The 23366-nt window shown below is 41.5% G+C and overlaps 1 protein-coding gene across 2 annotated transcripts in view; it reads left to right on the forward strand.

Moving 5' to 3' along the window:
- Window positions 1-6054, forward strand: part of DERA (deoxyribose-phosphate aldolase) — a 53763-nt gene extending 47709 nt beyond the window's left edge. For both annotated transcript variants that reach the window (XM_026116982.2, XM_064515586.1), the window contains exons 8-9: window positions 1712-1861; window positions 3561-6054. In XM_026116982.2, coding sequence (XP_025972767.1) covers window positions 1712-1861; window positions 3561-3617 — 207 coding nt within the window. In that variant the 3' untranslated portion in view covers window positions 3618-6054. The remainder of the gene's footprint in view (window positions 1-1711; window positions 1862-3560) is intronic.
- The last annotated feature ends 17312 nt before the right edge of the window (window positions 6055-23366 follow it).

Genomic DNA, 23366 nt, shown 5'->3' on the forward strand with positions numbered 1-23366 from the left:
GGTTTTGCTACAAATTATCTCAAAGAGCTATAATATTTGCAGGAAGAAATATAAATGTGAATTTGATTAGAATTTCTCTTCCCAAGGGAAAACACATTCGTATTATTTTCATTTTTTGTATAGAAGATGCTTTTCCAGTTGCTGTGATTTAAATTCCTTTTGGAAATCTATTGTTAACAGATGCATGCATACACTCACACATCCATCCATCCATCCACATAAACACAGTCTTTGTGTTTTGAATTTATCAAGTTTTTCCTGTTATTTTTCTTTATAATCTTATTGGAAATATACTGTTATCAGAATGTTTCAGTGTGAGAGAAGGATTTATTCTATGTTTGTTTTTCCTGAAATCACTATAAAAATTATCATAGATATTTAAATGACAGATACTTTTTGATTCTACTAAAATAACTATAAGATACAAAGAAGTCTTCAAGGCAGTGAGGTTTCAGGAGCGTATACACAGAAATCAGAATGATAATTCTTGCAGAAGGAAGCTAAAGGGAAAGGACTCCTCAAGATAAAGATTTATGGCAGAGGGGAATATAAAAAGAATCACTATGTGCTACTACACAGATGGTTCAAATTTTCCTGATACTTGATGCAGAAATACTTGTTGCCAATTCTCCTTGTTTTCCAAGGATTTATTAAGCTGCTGCACGCAATTTTTAAACAGGCATTTGATAGCTTTGTGCCACAAGCTCTGTCTCAGGATGAGATGTGTTTAAATGGCACATGACCACAAGACTGGCATTAATGGGGTACCTGTCGAGTCGCCTCGTTGCTGGTTCTGCACGGGAGGTTGGATCATGGGCTTCAAGATGTGTTTCCCTAAAGACAGGTATTTCCTGGCATGTGTGTCCTGACACGCATGGCAGTTCATCTGACCAAACATGACACCTATCTCTTATCAAGGGGCTGAAAGTATATCCAGCATGTGGTGGGAGGGAAGTTTTGTGGTTCCAGGGAAGCACAAAACTTTCAATTTCTGGTGAAGTCAGACCCAATTCAATTCCCACCTGGAAAATAGTTCACAAAGTCAGCAAATGTACCATTTGGGTGTATTAATTTTAGTGAAAAATTAAAGCACTAAGTAGGTTTGCATTTATAGCCTCAATTGTGTATAACTATGGTGCACAGGCTTTTTACAAAGTACAGTCATCTCTCACTGCTCACCACACGAGTCCAGTCACATCCCTTGTTTTATTTCAGCATCTTTGATGTTATATAATTGCATATATGTTTGTTGTTATAAGTTTGGAACTAGACTGCAATGTGGGCAGTAGGTGATACTCAGCTATGCTAGGTTCTGCCTAAAGCCCTTGGTCTAATATTTGCTATTGGCAGAGTCCTCTTTTGGACCTTGAAACCAGCTCCCGATGCTTAGTGAAGCAAGGTCTAAAGTGTTACTTCCCCACTTGCCATTGCTCACAACAGCAAGGAGCTGGGGACTGGAGGGAGAATGGGTAATTCAGAACAGCGCAGGATGAAAATTTTATCTTTTGCAGTGCTGACTGAGGCTTGATGGCTCTTAGCACTAGTCCAGACTTTATAGGGTTTACAATGAGATACTTACCCAGAATAGAGTTTGTTATATATATATACACCGTGGGCATTTTTACGCTGCAGGTGCACAGATGTTGGTTGCCCTTCTAGGGACAATAATCACTGAAAATACATGTATTCCACTTCTTTTTTCTTTATAAAGGTTGGATTTAAACCTGCTGGGGGCATTCGGATGGCAAAAGAAGCTATTACTTGGCTTATGCTAGTGAAGGAGGAGCTAGGAGTGGAGTGGCTAAAACCAGAGCTCTTTCGCCTGGGTGCCAGTAGTTTGTTGGAAGATATTGAGAAACAGGTGAGTTATTAACAATTTTCAGCTTGGTGGAGAGAAAAAGCTATCTTTCTGCATGTGCTGGCTTACTGTCTTTGCAGAATATGTTTTTTGTCCTCTTTGAAAGATAATGGAACATACATCTAATTTGTTATTAGTGACAAGTTCACTTTCAGCCCAGTGTTTCTTTAAATTTAGCCTGTCATTACGGGGAGGCATCCAGGACTCCGGTGTTGCAGGCAGCTTGCAATTGCTTGGGCCAGGCTCACGAATGCAGTGAGCAAAGAGGCTGGGTTGGTACACAGACAGGGTCTTTTGCAAAGGGATGGTAGCATGCTCACCTGCACTCCTCGCTGTTGGCACTTCAGCTGACCTTCAGAATACCTTGCAAACCTCCACATCACTGTGCTGCAACTGTTCACCCTGTATTTCCATGCTATGGAAAAAATCATGTCTCACTCTATGTATGATACTGCTGACAGAGAAGTTTTACATACTGACTGTTTCCTGGGGAAACAAAAGCAATTGCATCCCTCACTGCCTCACTTTTCTAATTGCTTTTATTTGTATACGGTCAGGTCACAGTGTAACCTAGCAGACAAATAGTGTACGAGTTGCAATTGCAGTGGCAACGTGTAGTTCCCAATAGGAAGAACGGTTCTGACCTATCTACCTGTGACCTACCTCACCGGGATCTATCCCTGAAGGATACAGCAGAGATGAACACATTGTAATGTCCTAAGAAGTACTAAACCATTAGGGCTGCTGAACTTCACTTCAATGTTCATTAAGCCCAGGAGATTAGATGGTATTAGCTCCAAGCAAGAAAAAAGTATACGAGTCCTTGAACTATTGCTGCTGGTGGGAGGACACAAGATGTAGGTGGTTTGGGGGGAAAAAAAGCATCAGTCTATTCCCTTTCCCTACCTTCCCTAGCATCTGAAAGACTGACACATCCTAAGAAATACAGAATAGCTGGAAGATGTCAGGTGAATATTCATGACTTTTGAAAACCCGCGTTTCCCTCTTGCAATGAGAATAACTGGCTTGGTTCACTACTGGACTGTCTCTGCCTCACTCTTGACCTAAAATCATGCCCCTGGTCATAAGGCAGCTTGAAGTTTCCTGTTGCCACTGCCATCGCCTCCGCGTCTTACGAGACAGCCAGTGCGTGTGGCACTACTTGTGCTGGTTTCTGAGGGGTGTCATGCTTTTACCTGCCGAGGATTGCACTGAGCCCCCAGTCATGATCAAAGCTCTGCAGTACTGGGACATCTGAAAACATGGAAGATAAAATGCCCCAGTCAAGCAGGTTTATACCAAAACAGAGAAAATGGGGAGATCCCCCAAGTCAGTAGAGTTAAAAGAATGGTTTGAAGGGAGCATAAACCTTATTGGATACTTTGAATATTAGAAATAAGACTGAAATTGTTAAAATCAGATTACGATGAGAGTAAAGCGCTGTCTCCTACCTGGCTCTTTTTGAAAGCTTAATTAAAAGCAACAAGAATCTTGTTGCTTCAAGCAAAGCAACGAGACCCCTCAGTTCAGACCCTATGAACAATAATAAAAGGGTACACTGCATTATTTTTATATGCATACACACATACACAAACAGATATCTGTCATCTTCATCTGACGCACCTTTAAGTTGTTACTTTCTTAACACTTCTAAATTTATACTCATATATAAGTCCATCATAATTTTTCTTTTTTCTTGCAGATTTTCCACCATGTGACTGGCAATTACCCAGTTTACCATGACCTGCCAATGGCTTAGGCACAAAATCAACTCAAGATTACTTTTTATAAAAGAGATCTTTAAGAAAATAACACCCAGAAATCTTTTGACAACCAAGTGCATATGAGAGAATTAAGGGGCTAATTCTCCCTTCTTCATATTTTATAGTATTTAAAAATATGCTCAAGTCTGTCAGTTGTGCTTGATCCGAAAGTAGAAAAAATGGCAATTCTGAAATAGTTAAATAGTTAATACATACAGATTTGCAAAGTTAATCTTGCAAAGTCTTTCTCAGGCTAGCCTGAAAAGCTTATTAATGGCAACACTGAAATACTATGAAAAAGATTTAAGTGGCCTGGTAACACTTTGCAGTTGCAGAATATGAAATATCTCTGGAATGTTTCAGATTGCTAATTAAGAGCTACAGCTCTTGGAACAGCTTTCCGTTCACCTCCAGCTAAATCTTCTGCCATGGATATGTTGCACTATTAATTGTTATGTTGATTCAGTTTCAAGCAATGTAACCTGAAAAAAATGAAACTTGGCTATTACTTTCTTTTCTACAATGTCCTTGTAGCAAAACCCTTTTTTTGTATTTCTTTTTCCCAAACGTGGGCACAGACATCCATATTTAGACCCTTGAATAAAGGTGGCTTGATTTCTAGAACAGCTGAGTACCCACAGTTGCTCCTGAAGTTAATGGGAGCTCTGGGTGATCAGAACAACTGAAAATCAAGCAGCCTCTATATAGGTGCCTAACTATGCATTCAGGGCCCTATTTTTAGGCATTTCACTCTTAAAATTTTAGTCTAACTTGCTTGGAAGCTCCCATTCCTGTCTCCACTCATTTTTAAACACATTCATGTAAATCTTTCCATTTTAATATAGGGGTTTTTGACTGTCAGTTTGCAGGTGTCACTGCTATACTGACTGAACTTCAACTTCACCATCTAAAATGAACTGTAATTTAAAAGGTGATCTGAATTGTGTCCTACACAGGGTTCGCCCTGTTCTTTTACACCTTTATTGTAAGAAGTACTTTCCTCAGAGCACGTTAATAATACCTAAATCATCAACAACTTTTGATTATCAGACTGCAGCTAGTAGATTCATTATTTCAGAACTGCATTCTACTCACTAACCAGAGTTGTACTAAAAACTTAATTATCTTATCATGACTAGTCTCACTGACTTAAGTAGGTCTCATTAGGGAATTAAGAGGAGGAGGATTTTGCTGTAAATCAGGCTACAAGGTACATTTATTACAAAGTGATCCTTGCTTCACAAAGATAATAATTCAGTTATTTATCTGGTTAAACCACCTGAATTGCTAGTGCTCTGCAAAACATTGGACAGATAGGAAAGCTGAAATGGGAAAAGAAATTAGAGAATACAGCATATACAGAAATGTAATCCTATATGCAACGCTTGGTACTAAAAATATGCTTTAATTTTCTGGAAAGTAGTTCATACAAGGCTTTCTGGCTTTTTCTGGTTTAGGTCTCAATATACAAAATTAGGGCTCAGTAGACTAAGCTGTGACAATATTTTCACACATTTGTTTTTATGGAAGGTGGCCCTTTTTGCCACAGATTTTCTTTCTGATCTCACTGCAAGTTTCTTGACGGAAAAATCCAGTGCTTACTTGCCTGTTTAGGCTAAAATTCTACTTCTGAAATTTCAGAAATAGCCTATTATATGAAGTCACCTCACATGTTTTGCCTATCAAGGTGACCCTCTGCCATACCCTCTCAGCAAGTTCCCACTGGATTTTGCTACTGTTTAGATCTAGCCATACAAGTGTTTCGAGTGCCTTTAATACTTGCCTATAAGAAGTTCACCTCACTTGCAAAGTTGGTTGGGTTTTTGGGTTTTTTTTTTTTTTTTCAGTTCCCAGGCTATCTAGGCAATGTGTCTGGGAGACGTTTTGGTTTCTTCGGTTGTCTTTTGGACATTTTGTGAGAATCTAGAAGCTGTTTTAGAGTTGCTTCAGTCTGTCGATGAAGGGTTCTGTTTAGGTTCTTAAAATTAACAAAGGTCCAGCTTTGCCATTTAACGTGAGTACCTCCACTGGAGAACCTGGTTCACCAATTTCATGAGAGCAATGTGTGGATTAATGAACTTGCCAAGAAGAAATGTGTATATTTCTGGTGATGCCACCCCTCGTTTTGAGGTGCACCTGTGCTGGTGCTGGTTAGTTTGCTTGAGCAGGAACAGACTTGTTTTGCAGAGTGAGAGATTAAGCTAGATTTAAAAGATGCACAGCCCTTCCAAAAAGTCTAAGATATCTATTTCCCTTTTTAGTGAATGTTACAAACAAGCCAGTTTTAAATACTGTGCAATTCCAAGCCAACCAATGCTTTGGAAGAAGCTGGACTCCTAAGAAAGTTCTGTCTCCCCAAATTTTAAGCACTGATGTGTTGAAACCTGTGATTTTTTGAAAAAAGTGTCAAAATAAAACTGATTCAAAAGATGACTCTGAGTTTTTATTGTTCTGGGTTTTTTTGGAGGACTAAGCATACTACTTAGTGTTATGTTGTGACCAGTTTTCCTCGTCTGTTGACTCCTCTGTGGCTCAGGTGGGTTGTACCCATACAGCCTATGGACGTGGACCCCAAATTTGATCCAGTCGCTCGTCCCTCACTCCTCCTACAGAAGATGACATGGGGGAGCAGCAAGGGCAGGCGCCAACAGCAGGGTCCTGCAGCCATCCCGGGAACAGCCAAGGGATGAACCAGGCCAGGGCCCGTCCCGGGAGCCCGGTCGGGGCGGCAGGAGACGGGGACAGATGTGGGGCTGGAGACAAGCTCCAGGGCTCCATCCGGGGGCCGAGGTGCCTCAGCACTGGTCTGGCATCCATCTGGGAAGTACAGCCAGACAGAGGGCTGGAGCCTGGCACCACTGGGGTGTTGTGGGGCCAGGACTGCTGACCCTGTGCTGGGCTGAAACGGGGAAGAGGATCAAGTAAGAAACTGCAAATTTAGAAGATTCTGTATCAATGTATTTAGAAGAGGAGGGAATTGGGAGACAGAGGTTCAGCTTCTATTTTCAGGGCTTGTAGGAAACAAGAAGATAGTAAATAGTAATTACATGTGAGGTGTTCCTATGAGCTGGAGCATGTAATACTTTGATATCTTTATTTCATCAGTATTACAAGTTCATTCATTCCTTCCCTTTCTGAATCAGAGAACACACATTATGTACCATAGCACATGCTACTGAGACAGAAAAAATGATCTCCTTTTAATTTTATTTTGCTCAGTTGGAACTTTGGCTCTTTGTCTCCCCTGGGAAAAATGCAGCAAGTTGTATCCAAATCTTGGTGAGCTTTTGCTGAAATTACCAGTGCTGACATCTGAATGATATATAAAGTGTGTAGAAGGAGGGAATTGCTTTTAATTAGATTCAACCTGCCCAGGAGAGAAAGACAGAGAAATGTCCATCTGGTCAGTTCTTATTTACTAGGGCAGACAATGATAAGAATATTCTTACTATACAAAGACACAGTATGTAAAACTACCAATTGGACATTTTAATTAAAATCCTTCAGAGTCCAAACTATGCTAGTTTAAACAGTGCTGAGACTGAGGAAAAGGTATTAAAAAAGGTTGCAGACTGTACTGCCTAAAGGCAAGAGTAAGTCAGCAAGTGATGGGTGACCATCAAATCCAAACCAGTTGTATTGTGGTGACCTTATCTCTGTTCTAGACAATTTACAGATCCTTCCCTTTCTGTGAAGACCTACAGTAACTGCTTACTGAGAAAAAGTGTGACAAAATTGTTTTAATATCCTTTAATGAAGTTTAACATTGATGGAAGAAGGAGTGCCAGCAAAATGCTCCAACCCTTCCTAATGAGTCTACTGATTTTGAGGGGCTCTGTTTTGAGCACTGGGGACATCTTGTGGATTTTTAATTCTCAGAAATTGCAGAAAAAGTTCATATTCTGGAAGCAAAGCTTTCCTGAGGCATAGCAGTTTCAAATCTCCAAGATTACAAGGGATGTTTGAAAACACTGAATTGTAAGAGCATCAATTAAAAGTTGCTTCCTTAGTTGAGATGAAAACAATGGATCTTCTAAAAAAGAGAAAGGAGCTTTGCAGGCCCAGCTGGGAGAGATTAATGTAGTTTTCATATGGTACAATGTTGTATACAATGAAAACCAAAATGCATGATGGCTTGCCTAAGGAAAAAAAAAAGTGAAACCTCTATAAACTCTTTTTTTCCACTTCATTAATGGCATGAGATCTGTTTTTATTCAAAGACTTAAACCAATTACCACCTACTTACTGATGTTATCTAACAAACAAGCAAAGCAACCAACCAGTTTACTTTCCGTGGCTCAGCCAAGGCCAGTTTCCAGTGCAGTGACAAAGATGGTTTGGTGAAGGGTTCCCGTCACTGCCACAGCTGGAGAACCGATGTGCAAGACAGGCAAGGCACCGTGCCTGACAGCTCCTCATGCATGCAGGTGCTGAACTAGATGGTTCAGTAGGGAAGGGGTTACGTAAGGGTGTAAATCTGCATTGTTGGCAAAATATATAGAGTTGTCCCCTAAAGAGTAGCACTGCTCTCGTAGGAGCCACACTGGACGCACTTTTTCTGCTCAGAAGCAACAGGAAAGTGAGCGGGGAGGTACAGCACAAGGCTTGCAGCCCCATGGGGGAGGATGTACGGAGGAGTGGTGGTTGCAGCTGAATCGCAGTACTCCTCAAGGGCCACCGTGTTGTCTGTTGCCAGTGCGATAAAACAAGCGTGACATTGGGACTTTAGTTATGACTGGTGTGCAGATCAGGCCTGCAGTCTTGCGGACTGCTAAGTTGCCCCGTGGTTGCCAGGGAGCTGCGTAAGTGGAAGGTGCAAAACTGTCTTTAGCGATTACTGGTCCATTGAGAATATTTTTTTCTCTAACACTCAGAACTTAGCAACCAGCTTCCGAGGAGAAGCTGGAGAATGTATGTTCTCCATGATTTCATTTAATTACGTGTAAGTTGATTAAGGATGTTATCTTCATTTCCAGGGGAGCTGAAACCTTCAGCCGGCATCGTGTCAGGGCCTTGGCTGAAGGCTGGCACGTCTCACCATTGGCTGGTTTCTGCAGCATTCAGCAGAGTCTTGGGCTTTCATCAAAGCACAGGCACCACCTGACCCAGCGTATGATTCCTTGCTCTAACTTATTTAAGGGCCTGAACTGAACTAGAACAAAGAATGAATATTTGGGCTCGGAGCAAGAAGCACTTTGTATTCGGGTTGGCACAAATTCGTCCAGCTCTGAACGTGTAAGTGTGGTCACCCCATCTGACAGTGGTTGTAACAAGGCGCCTGGAAGGTTAGTGACAGGGCGAGGTAGGTAAACAAAAACCAGAGGGGTGAAAAGAGAAGTTGTGAGACGTGAGAGAGATGATCGCCGCCACTGTTATTGCTTCACAGAAGTGTAATCTTTTGTGATCTCTTTGGAACAGGAGGTAAATAATAAAACACAAGGGAGGAAAAAAATTAAAATAAATGTAGTGTATGACTGCATGTTAAAACAGATGTCAGATTAAAAATTACTGAAAAGGAAATTCTACTGTAGGGGAAAACTGTTTTTTCCTTCAACATTTTATATTCCACCTTCATTAGGCAGAAAGTAAAAGAGCTGTAAAGGAAAAGGGAAACTTTTGTTGTTTCCCTCTGAACGTTAAGAGAAGCCTAATGTGAGCACAGGGGGGATGTGCTGTGGAGCACAGTGCTGGAGCAAGTCTCAGGGCAAATCCCAGAAGTGGCAGGGATGTTAAACAGATGCACTGTGTGTGCCGAGCTCTGGGACTTGGAGCTTTAAACCTGCAGCACAGCATATCCAGGTAGTTTCATCCTCTCCATCTTCCCTTCAGTCCCTTCAGGGTTGATCGGTCTTCTAATGTTTTAAAAAAATAAACCCTGCAATCTGGTAGGATCACATTATCCTGTAATGCCCCTGTAACTACAGATCTAGGCACTAGGGACTTCATTCTAGTTTCTTCAATACTTTTAAATGGACTATTTCAGTGTTTGATGACAGCAGAAGCAGGGAACATCTACACAAACAGGTATTTTTTTCCCCCTCATGGCAGCCAGGCCACACTGATCTTTGGAGATGGCAAGTATCTGCAAAAATACTGCTTCTAGTCTGTAAAACAGCATCGCCTGGGTCTCTTCTGCTAATTGTGGCTCATAATGATTCTTTGAAATCCATAGTCTAAAAGATGACCAGGCCAGCACCTACTTAAAAGTCAAGAAGCTTTAAATAAATGCCTTGAAGACATGCGGAAGCTGGACCGTGAACTACTACTTTTTTTGGAGTGCTAGCATGGGTAGTGCGGCTTGTTCAAATTAGTTGATGAAATAAAAATAACCTTTATATGGTTTGCTCCTTTAATCCTGAGTGTGGGATGGAGTTTTTTGTTTGTTTTTTTTTGTTTTTTTGTTTTTTTTTTTAAAAAAAGCACATCTCTTTATAACTAATGCCTCAGCTTACAGGAAGAGTCTCCTGACTATTTAAAAATGAGAGACATCTTTGGCTAATGTTATAATGTGAATGTCCAATGGGATCCAGAGAGGACATATTCCTACAGTGTTTGAGAAATACCATTACTTTTCCCTACGGTTATCTTGAATGCATTCCCGCAATTCCTACTTCTTTCAGGCACTTAAGCTAACTAGGAGATAGTGGAGACAAAAGTAAAAGGCACCCTGAAAAGGTATTCCCAGCAGCTTGAAGGCCATGTTGTTTCACATTCCCCTGAACTTTTCTTGGACTTGTCCTGAAAATGCCAAACCCCAAATAGAGTCCCTCTAATGAGAAACACTGATGAGCCGGAGCAGGTTGTCATTAATGTTGTTTTGGGCTTTGCCAGAGAGAAAGGAGGAGAAGTAACCTGAAGCCAGTTGGGCTTTAATAAATATGTTTGTGATGTGTAAGACTACTGTATTTGTTATGGGTATTGTATTAGAATATAATCGAATAAGACTGTATTAGTAAAGTGTATGATGTCTTCAGAGAAGAGCACTAAGTATCGAGGGCCACTAACTGGCCACATATCACTGCTGCCCACAGCCATAATTAGCCTGGCTCTGAGCAGCCCCAGGAAAAAAGCACTGATGGCCGCAGTAGCAATCACTGCCCCAAGCATGCAGGGATTGGAGGTGCTGAGTCCAAAGCCTCCAGGAGGTTTCACCTGCATTCATTCCTCTAATCTCATTCAAGCAATCCCCCACCCCACCCCCTGGTTCTCACTAAAAAGAGAACTCATGACCTTCTGCTCAAAACAAACAAATAATTGAATAAATCAAAGTTGCTTCAGCTACAGGAAAATATCTGTCTGCTCTTAATTGAATATATGCTTTCAAAGCTGCCTCCTCCAGGGCAAATTTCTTTGTTAAGCATTAATTCCATTTCATTTTCTTGGACGTGTCTGACATTTTCTCCATTAGAGGGCTGTAGAGCAGTATGTTACAATATTTTCGAACACAACGGGATTTAAACTTGTATATGTACTTTGGGCCTAATTTCCTGCTGTATAGCGCTCCTGAACTCAATGGGGTGTAAAACTGGTGCAACGCAGAAAAAAGATGTACAACACCTTAGAATATATCAGTGCTTAGGGTTTTGCTGACAACATTAAGAAGCTGAGAGATCCTAAGACAGAATTTTAAATACACGTGTGACAGGTAAGGCAGATGAGTAAGTTATTGCTACTTGTGTGTTTGAACACGCTGTAATTGGTCAGTAGGGTATGTTTTCAGGAAAGAGTAGTGAAGTGCATGAGCGAAGCACAAGTAAAGCTTTAAATCCTTCCTTAGAAACCACATTTATTATAGGCAGAGGCTAGGCGCTCTACCACTTACAGGAATCATAAATGTTATATTCTCCATTATGCCCCATTTTCATTAAATTGTGGCTTTGGCAAGCTAATTGCTTGGGCTGAAATTGTTTAGGTGTATGTCTTCTTAGCTGAACTTTCTTTCTAACTGAAAAACAATCAGAAAATAAAGCTGAACAAAAATATGGAGTGAGCTAGGGTTTTTCAGCCCGCACTGAAAAGCATTGGTGATTGCACTCCATTGAATTCCTGCACTGCGAAGTGTGGACCTGAAACATGGCAAGGGGGAAAGAAAGGCCCCTATGCTCAACACCTGCCTTTAGGTGTGTCGAGATAATGTGACCCTGAGGCTGGAGAGGAAAAAAGATCAGTTTAAAGGTGCTCACCAGATTTCAGCTTAGCACCAAACAAGACTTCAGCAACTCTGCAGAGGCTCTGTAGAGCATGCTCAACCTTTCAACATGCACAGAAAACCTGAAATTGGACCTGGCTACGCAACAAGAAGTAGGTGAACCGGACAAGGAGAGGAGAGTGTGACCCCGTGAGAGAAACGGTGCTTGGTCAGGAAGATGTGATACTGACACCAAAAGAAAATGGATCACAGATCTGATCTCTCATCTAAGAATTTCATCTTGGGAATGGCAGAAGGGAAACAGACAGTCCATGGGACAACATTAGCACTGAAAAAAACTGCATTTACAGACTTTGAGCTATGGTGGCATGGGCAAACCTCAGTGTTTCCTCCTGGTTGCTTTTTGTCGGTTACGTGAATTAAACTCACCTGAGCAATTAACTTACTGAGACAGGGATTGGTTTTTATTCTGTTTTGGCGCAGCACTTGCCGCAATCGTGTCATGGTTCATGAGCAGCACTCTTACATGCCACAGCAATGCAGACACAACCGAGTACAAGCAAGGCAGGCTACAACAGAGCAGAAATGGGAATTCTAACAACGGAGGAGAACTGTTTAACACAAAAATGCTGGGATACTATCGGGTGCACCAGCAAGAATAAAAAAAGGCAAGATTTAGGATGAGTGCTAGCAAGCCTTTCCATAAGCAGTTGCACTAGGCTGTTTGGCAGCCTGCTGGGGCAGCAACAGAAGCCCCTCAGCTGGGACCCGACTGAACACTAGGCAGATTCGCTGTGTGGTCTGATGGGTCCACTCCGGCCCTAACTTCTGTGATTCTTCACAGCCTTCCCCAAAAGCCAGCAGAAAGGAGTTTGTCAAAAGACGCCATACATATTCATGCACATTTCTTGAGCTAAGAACTATGAAAAGAAATCACGTAGTTCTCATCCGTGAACTAAAATTGAGAGTACACTCTAATCCAAAAGGATACCAGCTTGCAGAGTGGTGTATGAAAATCTTATAAAGCTCTGCAACACTCCATAAATAATTTTCAAACAAGAAGCTTTTTGTTTCAGTGATGGCAATACTAGAAAGGAAAAATGGCAAATATGAGTCAAAAAGTCTGAAACAGTCTTTCCTCTATACTGATGGTAACTTTAATCAGTATAAGCATTACACATACAGTTATCAGTCATTTATTAGAAAATGCAAATGATCATTGCAGAGGTTTAGATTAATGCATACTAAAATCTGGTATCTTGCCAACAGTGCACCATGTGATGGGCAGACCATGGAATAAACACTCTAGCATGTCAGTGTGTTATAAATCCTACAAATGAAAGAAATTAGAAAGCCAGGAACAATTTTGAAAACGATTTATGATTGGAGACGCACTTAGGAGTGCTTCTATTGTCATAAGAACATCTCCTTTCACATCCTTCCAGTGTCAGAACCACTCGACTTAGCGCTGAATTCCTCGGGATACCCTTGGCTACACGAGGTGTGGAGGCAAGAGCAACAGAAAGACGCTGACTGCTTTTTTGGGGTATGTGCATGTTAGCAGGACTCGGCTGGCTCTGAGGGTTAGCTTTGCACAGCCCAAGGGTGAGAGAACTGCAAATCGATTCTGACATTTTAAGTATGTGAAAAGACACTATTTTTTTTCTTTTACAGCTATACCATAACCAGCTCCTAAGTGCACATATAAACATTTTATAACATGGATTTGGAATAACACTTGAAAAATAACTGTATGACTAGTTCTTAAGCAGAAGGTATTCTTATCAAAATAGCAGTCTGTTGCAAGTCAGCCCTTTGCTCTGTACGTAAAAGATAAAACAGTATCTGTTAGTGCACTTCTAGCGTAAATATTGCTAAGCATTTTACTAAAACGCAATCTTAGTACTAATATAAATATTTTTCTTAAACAAAAACTGAATTCAGTAGAATTGAAAGGCAAAAGATTTTGGATTCCAGGCATAACAGTCTGCTGTCACAGCAGTGACAACGTGAGTGAAGGCTATTAGCTTGGATATGAGCGAGACGCTTTCTCCTGCTCCAAGCCGGTAGGTAATACCACAGGCCGTGGCTACAGACTTAGCTGCAGTGCTGCTGCCTTCCTAGTTCCTCCTTGGCTATGCTGGCAGGTGTTTGGCCTTGTGCCTCTCCTCCTTCTGGGATGGCATCGCCATTCCCTCCCCAGTGTCCCACAAAGCATCGTGTGCGTGTGTCATATGTGGGTACCCAGCAGGTCCAGCTGGTTTCAACATCTGCAGGTCTTCGCTCTAGCAATGGATACCACTCAGATTAGTAAGGCTCACTGATCGTTACTGTTTATGGCCACAGCTGGAACAAAACTTTTAAAAACATAGTATACGTGGGTGATTACTTTACTAAAAGGTTTACACATCTCCCACTGTTGCCTGTCTTCTTTAGTGATTGTGGATACCTGTATCGATCTAAAGTATTGCCTCTGCAGCAAATGTTTTCACAGCTGACCCTTTCTTAGGAAGGGTTAATTTTGAATCTAGCTATAGATCCTTCTGCAGTTCCCAGTCCTGGGGCAGCATAGCAGAACAACTTTAATAACTTGGGTGGATGTAGGTGCTTCAAAGCCAGCAATTCAGGAGCTGTCTTATAATATCCTGCAAGTGTTTGCTGAAAGTGACTTTTCCTTTGCTGTTCTTTAAACTCCTGCAAGCTCCTTTCACCCTTTCTGGAGGGCCCACACAGCCCCACCTGGGCAAAATGGCCAGAAGAGCAAAAACTAAGATAAAAATACGAGTGTAGTGCATATGAACAGAGCACCCCAAAACGTTTGTTTGCCTAAAATCCAATAACACTAAAGAGAAAGTTGCCCATCAGCCTGGATTCACTAGTAACCAGGGAATTACCAAGAGACATGTGAAGAAAAGAAAGGCGTCAGCTTGAAAAGATGCATAAACGATGCATGAAAATTTGTAACAGCGGGGAGAGAGAAGAGGATAACAAAGCAGCTGTCAAAACCTGGGTTGACACTGCCAGCCGTTGCCCCCGTGGTGCACCACACCTCGGCCCAGGGACGACCGAGCGTCCCCCCACTGTGGTCACCCCTGTAGCCAGCACTCCAGCTAGTGGCCCCACAGCCTGGGGTGCTGCATGGGGGGGGGGGGGCCCACACCCTGGCACACTTTTTGACCGTGTGGGGGGTGTCCTGACCCTCTTAGGGACACGTAATTCTGTGAATCTGTGTGTGAGGAAGCCATGGGATTAAAACTTTGGGGGATCAGTTATAGAAGCCATTTCTTACATTTATAGGTGTTTATTGGCGTTTTGTAAGTGTCCAGTATTGTGGTTTATCTGGTGTATTGCCGATATTCACCCTGAATGTATTGGTCACTGATTGGCAGTTAATTACATGTCATTAATAAATCAATAAGCTGCTTTAATCCTGATTTGCTTTAAACCATGGGAGCTGAGCAGTTTTTCCTCACAACAGTGCCAATTTTTTCAGTTGAGTTCTTAGAAACAGACCAATGAAGCTGTAAAGTAGATATCCCCAACATTAGTACGAATCCTGACTGATCCATCACATGGAATAAAAGATGGTAATGGGGTGGTTTCCCACAGCCCCAGAAATGAGGGGCATGGCTCAGTGTCCTCCAGGGTAGCAACAACTCCGGATGGGAGAGAAGACAAGGCTGCCAGGCACTGGCTTTTATGACAGTGATGGGCACCTGTGGATCCCTATTTAATAAGAGCAAACCTGAGAGAGATTCTCCACCTGCAAAATAGGGCTGCTCTTCATCTTTTATCATTTGGGTTGATTTAGAAATGTTAGCTCATAATTTAAGCAAGGCAGATGCTGCTAGAAAACCAAGATGCAACAAAAAGTGATTTAATCATTCAGTTCTATTTCAAACAAGTAAAACCACTGAAGGACATTTTAGGTTGGATCAGCTTTATCCCAAGTTCTTTATCCTGAGGGTAGAGGAAACATCTGAAATGATGGCCTGTGAGCCAGCTGTATGTACCGCAGTGAATTGGCCTGTAACCCATTAGTTCCCCCTGCTACAAGCCTAAGCACCCCTTTTTCAACACTAGAGCTTTAACTATTAGTGTACAGAGTATCTGCATTTTTGTGAGGGGGGCCGGCTTGTGAGTTCCCCTAGCCCGAAGTCACTATCAAAACTCCCAGGGGACCAATCTCCATTCTCCGAGAGAGATCGCACTTTCTCAGGTCGAAGGGATATATGCTTTATCTCATGGGGCCTTTTTTCCCTCACTCTCTCTATTACTCACCCATCAACACTCCGCATGAAAAAGGGATGCCATCAGGCACAGTTATTAATACATAATAGACGTGCCATGTGTGATTGGCGCTGAATGTTCCAGTGTTTTATGTAATGCAGATTTAGAGATTTCATTCTAAAGCCATTTTAAACTCTGAACTAATGGGTAGTTTGGCAACAGTTTCTAAGTATGAAATCATTATTAATTCCGTTAGTACCATAATAACATTGATTTAGATGAACTCTTATAACATAGAAATTGTATAGTATTTAGCTGTAATTAACGTCCCCTAATTAGGAAGTGTTGCCAAGTAGTTTTCTCTGCTGGCTCTGTTGTACTTAAGTGCAGCTGGATGAAAATTAACCACAAAGGGAACAGCTTGTGTTTTATGTGAAGTCTGCCTTTGATTGATTAAAAAAATATTCCTTGGTTCTTTATTTTATTATCAAAAAGGGTACATTGGATTATCAGTGTTATAGAGAGCCTCGTAGTCCACATGCCATAAACTACACACGCACACACGCAGACACACATACACATTTCTATAGTATATAAATCCAATGACCTAGATACATATTTGGAAAATTCACGGATGTATTTTGTATCAGTACCACAAGTTACTGCAATAAAATGAGTTGATTTTAACATGGCTGTCTTTATTAAAGTCTGTAGAAATTTAAGTGAAAATTAACATTATTTAAGGTCCACTTAGAGGAAAGAGTCATGCACTGCAAACTGAGAAGCATTTGTTGATGTGAAAAATGCTGACATTTTTGGAAATTCAAATTATAAATGAAATACTGCTGTCAGTTTATTGTGCAACTTCGTAGCATATGGTGCTTCTGCTGGTGGGTGTTATTTCAAAGTTTGCAAATCACACTATGAGAGTGTCCCTCTGGTAAGCTTTTGCAACGCTTAGCAACTGTGAATCAAAAGTGACAGTACAGAGGAAGAGGGACTAAAAAAAAATTCTGTCTCCAAGTCGATAGAACAAAGTACATGATAAGTTAATACATTTCTACGGGGGGAAAAGAGGCCAACACGCTAAAGCTAAAAGAAATCCAGTGCCTTCATTCTTGCAGAATAATGCACAAAATCTTCTAAAATGTTAAAAAATAAAAATATAGTTTCTCTCTCCCGGTCTCTTTAGCTTTGGTGTGACAACAGAATTAAAACAACTGGCAGTGTGAACATACAATGGTTCATTTTCAAAATTAGTAACTTTGCTTCAAGACATAATGCAGCCATCTCGGAAGGGCCAGATGTTTCTTTTACCCACCTCACTGAAAAAAGTTCATACCAGCCCAAAATAGCATTTGGCATTTAAAAAGTATTGTCTATCTGAGGATGTCAACACTGAGGAAGAAAGTTGAAAAAATATGTAATAGCCCAGCAGAGTGTGTTAAATGAGAGGATTCCAAGTAGCCTGATACAAACTATACACCAATTGGGTAAATTTAAATAACCAAAATACTACACTACACAACACCATGCTTTTCAAGCATCTGTCACCCCGTGACAAGTTGCATTAAGTATACACTATAGAGAAGGAAATTAAAATTTGGATTGCTTGTGATATGATCTGACCACAACAGGTATTCTTTGTTCTGCTCTAGGTAGCGGTTTTTGGTACCAGTATGGAACCATGGATGTGAGCTGCAGGCCTCATCAATTTGCCCATCAAGCTTGCTAAGAATAGAAAGTGATGGAACTGTCAGTAGCTGTTCAGCCATAAGCAATTCTAAACTAAGCAATTTGGAAATTTAAATAGTTATAATGACCAAGATTTTCTAAGTTGGCCCTTAATTACTGAAATGTCAATTCAGCTCAAAATTGCCTTTCCCAGGTAATGATAATTCTTAGAAAAGTCTTTGCTTATACACCCACCCAAAGAACTCATTAAGTCAAGCTTCTTCCTTTTGTCAGAGGAGCTGTCAATTTTATGTGACATCACCAATCATCTGCCACCTAAAAAATCTCAAGACTGTCTTGTTGAAGGCAGGCTTATTGTCTTTTAGCTGTAGTTCACTGTGCAGCAACACAGCCTGCTCTTACAGGCAACATTGGACCAAATGAATGCAGGGAGTTGCCCAGTCTTGGCAGCACTAGATGACCCAGAGTTGGTTCTTGGCACCTAGGCTGAGATCTTGGGTCAGTGAAATAGCATTACGTTTTACACTTTGAAGGGATTCTCCACAATCCATCCCTCAGCTGAACTCCACACTGGAATGGAGGACCTACATCCATCTCATAACCTCTTTTGGAAGGGAAAGAGCTATATTAGAGGGTTCCTCTGCAACGGGCACAAAGTATAAAGAATGAATTTGTGATGTACGAACATATTCCTACACGGTCTATATATTTCATACACATTAATGTACTATTGCGAATTAAGAATGACTGTTGCAACTATTCGTGTCAATCTATGTTGGTGAACATAGTTGGTTGTTTTATTTTTAACAGAAAAGATGAAAACAAAGCAAGACCATCTCCTTAATCAGAATCCATATGTCAGCAATCTATTGTTATTATAACCCACGTTAATAGTATTATTTGCTGCAGAACACTGACAGCAATTTGCAATTGTAGATACAGAGGAGCTAGGCTTCATACCCCTCTTGCATTCAAAGCAGAGCAGATTTTGCCATCTGCCCTCACGAGAAATACAGAACTCCATGGAAATCAAGAAGAAGGAGGAGTAGCTCAGTTGCATCCTCTGAGGAAAGTCTGTCGCAGATAGATGGAATTCAAATACCATGTATCTAAATTCAGAGTCATTCAAATAATTTACTGCCTCATCCTGACAATGTATCACATGCCCTAAGGCGATATTGCACCTCTCTGGACACCAATCAATACATGGGGTTGCTTTTATGCACACGAGGGGGAAAAAAAAAAAAAAGAAGGAAAAGGACTTTATTATTGCTTTGGAAAGTTTTTAATTTCTTCCCCTTTTTTAAACTGGGAACGGGGTCGGGGGGTTGCTTCCATGCTGTGTTCTTGAGCATGCCTCTTTCCCTCGCAGGTCCTACAGGCTGACCCCACCATTTGCCCACATCTGGAACAGCTGCATGAGGGCTGCAATCATATTGCTGCAGCCAGAACTGTTTCCTACTATTTTGGATATAACTTGCTCACTCTCTCCCCAATCCTGATTCCTGGCATGCACACAATGAAATAGTAGGGGCCTTAGGCACTTAAAAAAAAAAAAAAACCCTCAATAAATCCCCTTAAGGGCCCATTTTAATTCTGCTTATGCTCTTGATGTGCAAATTCTTACCCTGCTATCCCCCTAGAAGCAGTTTATTTCTATCTGTCAGCACTGCCAAAGTGACAAAATCCCCTTTCCCACCCACTATGTAATTGCTCTGTTGTTGCCCTTCCCACACATGCCTGTAGAAAGAAAGCTCTTGCTTTATTTGTACTGCTGAAGTGAATACCATCTCTTTCCTCCCTCCCTCCATGTGGCTTTCAAGTAGTCACACTATCATTAGTTATTTCTATTCTGGAGGAGCTCCCCATCTGAGAAGTGAGCATATTCGATATGAAACAGAACGAAGGCCTAATCCTACAGTTCTCAAGAGCCCCCAAATCCCAAATCAACGGCCTGAGGAATGTTGGGTTTGTAAGGAATGCAGAATGAAGCATCAGAAATAAAGCTAAAATTAAAGGAAGTTCGGAAAAGGGCAATAAAAATGAAGAAAATCAAAGAACCTGGCTTCATTTTTTATTGCATTTCTCTTATTGTAAACTCTTCGGGGCAGAGATGCTCCCTTTGGTCTGTGCTTGCACAGTGCCATGTTGCTAATTTTAGACTATAATAGAAAAACAATCAATTACAATAGGATTATTTTTCCTCTTCTAGCCACTCTCTCCTTTTCCTTTTAACTTCCACTGTTCACAGGAAAAAAAAGGTTTTGGATTCAGCCTAAATTTGTTTTTCATTTAATTAGGTCTTATTTGTCCATTTATTTTAAAGGCGCACAACACATTAATTTCAACACCTCATTCTAGGTGCTAGGCATACAGTTACATGAAGACCACACCATCACTACTAATTAAATCATCAGAAAACATTTGTTCAGCTTGCCTAGGGAAACTGACACCTATCTCTTGTTAAAAATTCACTCAAACATTGTTACAGGAAAACAAAAAATACAGTTTCAGAAACAGTCAGATCTCAGCCAAAGAATACACAGTAAATTTCTTATTTCTCACTACAGTTTTTACATATAGTAACATTGTCTCATATAGTTCGGGTTTTGCTATAGACATGCACAGTTTTTTGTGTAGCTTTGCTCTCCTCCATGATTTGGCAATCTAAGATTGGTAAATACACAGCCATAGTGACATAGAGAAACCACAGGAGAGTATGGCTCTAACATACTTTGCTGTCAGCATCCTCTTGTATGTAGCTTCCCATTTTTGCAATGTGACAATTCTCTTTGCAAAAAAAGTCCACAACAATGGTCCAAATCACACATTTGTTCTTCTTTCGCGTGCCAGTGGTTGTGCAAACCTGTTGCACAGCAATAGGGGGGCCTTTTAGACATATTCCAATGCTGGGTCCATGCAGACAAAACGCATTAGAAGCCCCTCAAAAAGCACATCTAAACAATCACACAAACCTGCTTATGTCCACCTCCTCTGCGAGCAGTCCTGTAAGTCATACTCAGCGGTCAACTATCCTCCTCGGAGGCATGGAGTACTATTAGACACACAAAATATCAAGGACCAATAGGAATTAATATATATTACTTCCCAAGCATGCATTTAGAATATCTGAGGAGGTGTTATAGAAAACAGTGCTAAAGCTCAGGTTAGGAAAAAACGGGAAGAATCTAATTTGGCAGGAGCATAATGAATGAATCTTAAATCTATCCCCTCTGTATTTCCAGACTTCTCGATGCTACTGTTTCTCCCTAGCACTCCTCCTCAGTCCTAGTTACTTCATCTTAAAACAATCTATTTTTATTTAAACTTCTGTTTATTTAGAATTATTAAATTACATTTTGGAACAGCCAAAACATCTCTGTGAAGGAGCTGCATCTCAGCTCCATTCGCTTCCTGGACTAACCTAAAGAAATGTATACCTTGAGAGAGCCTTATTACACGACCAAGAGTGACATTCTCATGATGACTCCGTGCTGGATTCTACCTGTGCACTTTTGTACTTTGTTTCCAGTTTCCTAGTCTGCCTTTTGATCCCTGACAGGACTTTCTCCCTAGTATTATCAACTTTTCATAGCTGTGTCTGTGAAATTTTATAATCAGCTCTAAATTTTTCCATTTAAACCACAGCAGCTCTTCTTTGTTAATGCCAGCCTGGAAATAACAGCCTTTGTCATAAAGCTTTACATTAAAATTTCATCTTTATGGAAATATTTATATTTGGTCTTGGATAAAAAGACTCCAGCTACTCACACAGAGAGTGCAGATCAGTGCTCATGCTGTGAAAATCGAGGGGATGAAAAACTTAAACAAAGAGGGAACTCTGGAGTATACCCCCCAATAATCTGCAGACCCCTCACCCCAACCCCTTCTATTTATTTCTAGCTAGTGATTCCAAAGAAGAAATACAAAATTGTTCCTCAAAGTAATTTTTGATTGACTCAGGGGTGATGTTTCTGTCAGTGATGATTTAGTATTATCCAAAGATGAACCAAATTCCATGAAGTGGGGGGTTGTCCCAGCTCAGCCTTTAGTGTTGATGAGGGAATTTGAATCTTGCAGAAACTTCTGCAAATCAGTTATGCAGAGGCCGATTCAAAGACCATGAAGTTACACTGAAAGGATCCCATCATCTTCAACAGGCTTTGAATCCAGTCCTCAGAGGGTTACAATTTCACATTACAAAATCCATGCTGTCGTGCCCTTATCTTAAAAAAAGATCACTGAAGTTCTTTGTCTTCACATCTATTTTTTGCTCAGTGCTAAAAAGTGAAGCTTTCCACATTCTAATGCTCATAATCAACCTTGGTATCTTCGCAAAAAAAAGGAACACAACTCACCTGAGCAGAAGAGCAACTGTTGGCTATTTAACTTCTCACTTTAAAAAGCGAAGAACGTGCTCATCTAGGCAGACAACACCAGCTGCAGCCATCCGCGTACCCCCAGGGTGCAGCCAGCAGAAGGAGGGCGCGAGCACCTACCTGCAACCCTTTTTGGCCTTGAATTGCTGAGAGGGCAGTTTCAGTCCTAGGATTATGGTTTCCAGGAAGAGGCACCTAATCAAGGAGTTATAATCCTAGTGACAAGGGTTAGGGCCCAAACAGTTTGCATCTCAGGACTGATTCACGAGATGGCTGATGACCTCAGGGCAGGAGGTGAGCTGGCCTCGGCCACGGCAGCAGCAGGGAGAGGGTCCCCTTGTCCTTCACAGGTTGCCGGGCCAGGCATGGACCCTGCCTTGGGGAAGGCCCAGGGCAGCAGGTGCACGAGCTGGAGCAGGGTCTGCGAGCACAGCGCCAGGGGAGAATGGACCTGACAGCATTTTTTTATTGCATTTTTCTTATTATAAAGTTGCTGGTAGTGACACTGCCCGCTGGGTCAAGGTTGCTGCCTTAGCAGCCGCAACTGGGAGATTGTTCCGGCTGCTCTCCTCTCTGCTGGCAGGTTTGGCATGGCCCTTAGTGGTCTCACAGAGTACGGAGCCATGCCTATGAGCTTTCTTGCCTGCCCCTCCGGGGTCACCTCCTCTGCTCCACGATGCTGCTGAGGAGAGATGACCTGTGCAGAAAGCAGCTGCACGCTGTGGCAGCAGTCACTGCCCTGGTGCACTGGGTGAAGACCTACGCATTCTGCTGCATGCCTGCATAAGTAGGGAGAAACCCACAAAGACAGGTGGGTTAAGCCTCCCACAGTTACATTTCATTTTTCCTCTTTGGGAAGACTGGAAGGGAGTTGGTTTAATAGGGCTGTTATTTTTACAATAGCACATTACTGAAGCACCAAAACTTCTTCAGTTGCTCATTAGACTTCAGAGATGGATGTGCAGTGACTTCAGAGCTGCATGTTAGACCCTGCATGTCCAGTTTAGCAGTGAAACATCAGTAGCAGATTGCTGGTCGGTCAACAGCCCCACTGATTGAGCCCTTCTGAGAAACCACACCTCTTGTCTGAATGCCCCGAACCTATGGGGTCTGAGAAGAAACTCAAACAGCTTTGTGAAACTGGACAGACTTGGCCTCTGTATTTAGTCTCTGTTTCCTGCTAATGTTACCCCAAAAAAGTAGTAAATAATATGAATAATTTCTGTGATGTGAGCCAGAGCCCACTGGTCACAGAATGGAAATCAATACATATACCCTCATTTATGACAATT

The sequence above is a fragment of the Dromaius novaehollandiae genome, chromosome 1 (assembly GCF_036370855.1).
Source record: "Dromaius novaehollandiae isolate bDroNov1 chromosome 1, bDroNov1.hap1, whole genome shotgun sequence".
In the NCBI taxonomy this organism is placed as follows: Eukaryota; Metazoa; Chordata; class Aves; order Casuariiformes; family Dromaiidae; genus Dromaius; species Dromaius novaehollandiae.